This window comes from Galeopterus variegatus, unplaced genomic scaffold, assembly GCF_000696425.1.
Source record: "Galeopterus variegatus unplaced genomic scaffold, G_variegatus-3.0.2 Scaffold1607, whole genome shotgun sequence".
Classification (NCBI taxonomy): Eukaryota; Metazoa; Chordata; class Mammalia; order Dermoptera; family Cynocephalidae; genus Galeopterus; species Galeopterus variegatus.
This window is the reverse complement of record NW_007727718.1, coordinates 169,220-173,752: the sequence shown is the minus strand read 5'-3', so window position 1 is coordinate 173,752 and position 4,533 is coordinate 169,220. Positions and strand designations below refer to the sequence as shown.

Below are 4,533 nucleotides of genomic sequence, written 5' to 3'. Positions count from 1 at the left end.
GCAGGAAGGATGAGCCATGTAATTTCCCCCAGGCAGCTCCGATTTATGTCCTTCCATTTTGCTTAGTTCATTAACTTGTGCTCTTTGGGGAGCTGAAAAGATATAAATTGCTCACCTAAGGAAGACATAATTTTTACCTTAATCCATCCCAACTTACTTCTTTCTCCTTTCTCTCACACACACTTTTTAGCATCATAGCAAGTCAAAATGACTTTTTTCCTCCATAATAGCCACAAATGTCATCAGTGCTATGTCAAAGCACAAACACATTTTAGCCAAGAATTGCAGTTGTTGTTTTTTTAAACAAAAAACGAGGAGACAAAAACGAGAATAAACGACGCTATAACTCAGCTCTTTTCAAAACAAAGAATGCACAATTTACTGCCATAGGCATTTAACTTCCATTTTACTACTGGGGGGTGGAGTCCGTGGAAGTCTGGGAAGGCAGAAGAGAGCTGGCTGACCTTGGCTAATGTCGGCCTGGGTGAAACTTCGGACGGGGCCTTTAACAGAGATTTGCTCCAGGTTGTTATGCTTAACCATCTGCAGGTGCCCTACACCAGGATCTTCCTTCATGATGTACATGACCTGATGGTCATCTGAGTCACGATCTGTCACTTTCAAGTGCTGTTCTGTGATGCGTACTACAGACCCTGGAAGAGAATGGAAGAGAGTAGGTCATTCTGCGTCATTTCCTTTGAAGGGGATGTCAAATGATTTTAGGAGACTGGAGGTTTAATTATCACATGCTCATTAGATCTAGGTACCAGACACTTGCCCATCCCAGTTTCTAGCTGAATAAATTTCAATGCCCATAAGTGAAATAGTCCCAATTTCCCAATTTGCTAATTATCCCTTCAGTTTAGTGCTGAGACCTTTTCCCTTCTGATCCATTTTCATTTTCCTCCTATGCTCCCTCTACTCAGTGCCCTATCAGTTAGTACCTAGAGCTATGTAATAACTCCTAGTTCTGTAGTGCAAATAACTCTTCCACCTATGATAAAAAATCTGCTTGGACCTAACTTATTACTGTCTTGAGGATCACAGCTTTACATAACTTATCTTGTTGCCATCTCAGACTGAATAGTCAATACCAGTATTCCTCAAGACAGAGGATATGTTGAGTATTAGGAGCAGAGACACTGAGCTGCTTGGCCCAGGATGCTGCACAGGTGCTGGGAGTGGAGGCAAGGCACTGGCTGCTAGCAAACACCTCTTCTTGGGGCCTTACCCTTGCTTTCCTGTCCAGCCATTTTCTCATGTTCAAAATAGTAAATTCTGGTAAGGTAGATCTTAGTCATTCATGTGTAATAGATCCTGGTGTTTAGACTGGCAGTCCACCATGTGCCCTGATCATCCCTGCATCCTCTTGCTGGGTAAGGCCAAGAATGCAAGGCCCTGACTACTCTTCACCCAGGCCATCTCTCAGCGAGCAATCTGGAGGGATGAGGGTCTCCCTCTGGGACAAAGAGCAGACATGCTTACTGCTTGCTAAAACATGGAGTGTTCCCCAAGCACAATGTACCTCTTCTGTAATGCATCCCACTTCATGTGAAGGCATTTGTCTGGGCCCTCTGTGTCACCCCTGTGGGACTTGGAGGGCTGAGAGAACCGATGAAAACATGCTGATGCTATGCTGCCTGCTGTGCTATGAGTAATAGTCTTTTTGTCTCTGATGAGGAATCTCATGTCTTCTACCAGCATCCATGAAACAGTAACAGGCTAGCTTATTAGCTTATAGGTGAGGTAGAATCCTAGAACCGATACCTGAGACCTTTGGGAATAACCAAATATTCAGATACTATTATACAAGAGATTTGAATATTTTAACCATGAAATAGATGTGAAACTAAGAATAGACAAACAACAGAACCCTAGTAAGATGTAGATGTTCTGTGGGCAAAAGCCCATTTCCTAAATAAGTAGCTCCCCACTGCAGACTGAGTCCAGGACTAACACTGTCATAGGTCCTTCAATGTTGCATAAACATGAGCAAAATTATGAATGTTAGATCCTGGAATACCATGTCTAATAATTCTCAGTAATCTGCATAATCCTTTTTAATGCATGAGGGCTTCTCCACTGCCCCTTCATACTTTTCTTTCTTTTCTTTTTTCTTCTAAATAAGCATCTTGAAAATCTTGCAGTATGTCTTTTGTTGTTTGTCTCCCTGGGGTTGACTGAGCAGGAGGAATGGTACAGGAAACCTGGGCCTTGGAATAGTTGGATAGATTAAAATTTTTTGAGGACCCTAGAAATACTATAAACTCTTCTCAACCTTTTCTCAAATTCACAGACAGAGGTATTGGTCCAAAGCATTTCAGAAGTTCACATTTGTCACTCACAATTCTTATGGCCCATAAAACAATAGTTCTCCAAAACTCCAGTCTCCCATGTACTAAATAGCTAGTTCAAGATACATCCACAGAACTAACATGGAAGGAAGGAGTACGCACTGGCCAAAGAAGAAATAAAAGTATGAAAGAACCACAGCCACTCTCTTCTATGCCTGTGGTACCTGCTGAGAGCTGTAGGCCTTGGTTTACAGCCAACTGGGGGGTGTCACTTGTAGGCAGTTCTATGTAGATCTCCATCCTCCCTGTATCCACATGGAGGCCATCAGTGAGGGAGAACTGGAACTCATCCACTGCCACACCAGGGTCACCAGGCATGTACCCAACTAGGCTGGCCAGAACATCCTGGTAGGTGAAGGAGGAGCCCTGGACTAAAATCGTCCCATTCTCCAGAGGCTCAGAAGCAGTAAGCCTCTGGAGTAGATGACCTGAGGAAGGAAGTAAAGAAAAACAAAGAAACAATGGCAGAATATATATGGCACCAAAGTTTTGTCAGGTTTTGCCTACTAGTATAAGCCTGGGCAGAAAGTCAAGTACTTCAGAGTCTCACAGTGCTAACAACTTGGCATTTTATATATAAGCACAGGGTGCTGCCCTGTGGCCTCATCTACATATAAAGAAGATAAAGTTCCACCTTTCCTGGTTAAAAATCTCTTCAGGAGATACAAATGGATACGGTAATATAATGGCTTAGAAATCACATCTCCCTTCATGAATTCAGACTTACTTCATTATGTAAACCTTATTTTCCCTTTTGCAAAATGAAAGTAGCAGGGCTCACTCACTGTCTTTCTCTTAGGGCATCTGGAGTGAGAGATGGAAATATATTTTAAATTCCTTTTAAATTTAGAAAGACACTAAGCATCTTTAGATCGAGGTTGATTTTTTCTGTTTTCAAAGGTCATGTACTGCAATGGGACAGTTAAAGTGCTTCACTAAAGAGAGTGAAAGTGAAGGCGAAAACGGAACCGAGGCCACCGGTGGTGGGAAAGGGGCAGGGGGAGGAGGGACAAGGGAGAAACTGGTAAAGGGCCACAAAAATGTTTACACCGTGTAATGATAAAATTAAAAATAAATAAATAGAAAGAAAGTGAAAGTGAATGAAGGCGAGCTAAAAATGCAGTGACCAACAGCCTCTTCTCTTTACAGCAACAATTTCATCTTTAAAAGACAGTGAGCATCATGATGGACTGAGACACACCACAGGTTCCAGAGCTTCAGCTAATACCAGGGGGATGGCACTTGGAAAAGAAGTAGATAGAAAATCCCCACGGTGGTTTTTGCATCTGTTTTAAATCAGGAAAAGTGCTTTCTTTGCAAAAGGAAAAAGCTCATAAAGATGACAAGCACATCCCTACAAGGCCCAGGATTATCAAAAAATGACGCCTACTCTGAGAAGAGGATACATAAACTCTGAAACCCATTTTGCTTGCGGTTACATAGGAAAGCAAGAAAACAGCTGCAATTAAATTTCAGAGAAATCAATTACCTGGGATTCAGGCTTTTAAAGCAATTGGTGTTTGCTGTCACCCCAAAGAATATTAGCTAGCTGTGAACTTGATTACAACTGTGATGCAAAGAATGGACTATATACAGGAAAGGCAAAGAAATAATCAACTGAAATCTATGTACTTATTCAAATAATCCATTGGGCATCTCAATTAAAAAGCTTTCCATAGCAGTTTGTGCCCTACCGTGGTCAGGCTTTTTTGTCAATACAAAAATCAGCTCATTATCTGGGGTGTCCAGGTCTTGCAGGCTCAAGGAAGAATTGTTCATCACCACTCCTGCTCTTAGCTGCACTCTGAGAGGTTGCAAGGTCATCCTGGGAGGCTCATCGTTTTTCCTCTGATTAAAGGAAAATATTAGATCTCACACAGATATTGATTTAAGAAGAACAAAAATACACATTACTCTGAGAAAGTATCATTGTTGCAGCAACTTTCACTACCAAAATAACATTTAATATGTCAACATCTTTACTTCCCAGTCAAAATGGTTAGTTTGAAAAGAGAGCAAGTAACACAAACAAAATGTCTCCTTGAAAAGGAGCTAATGGGCTTTCTCCAAAAGTCTTCTCAGATATCTTCCATAGGCACAGTGACCGTATTTTGTAAACAAAAAAAATGAACATATGATTTGCCAAGTACAACTATATTTGGGGGATAAAAGGGCACAC

General features: G+C 41.5%; 1 protein-coding gene across 1 annotated transcript in view; it reads right to left on the bottom strand.

The window, feature by feature from the left end:
• The window catches only part of FRAS1 (Fraser extracellular matrix complex subunit 1), a gene marked incomplete at its 5' end in the record, with an annotated part of 258,570 nt that overhangs the window by 88,345 nt on the left and 165,692 nt on the right, over positions 1-4,533 (bottom strand). Inside the window, 3 exons of the mRNA XM_008577934.1 lie at positions 465-653; positions 2,519-2,782; positions 4,049-4,202. Coding sequence (XP_008576156.1) covers positions 465-653; positions 2,519-2,782; positions 4,049-4,202 — 607 coding nt within the window. The remainder of the gene's footprint in view (positions 1-464; positions 654-2,518; positions 2,783-4,048; positions 4,203-4,533) is intronic.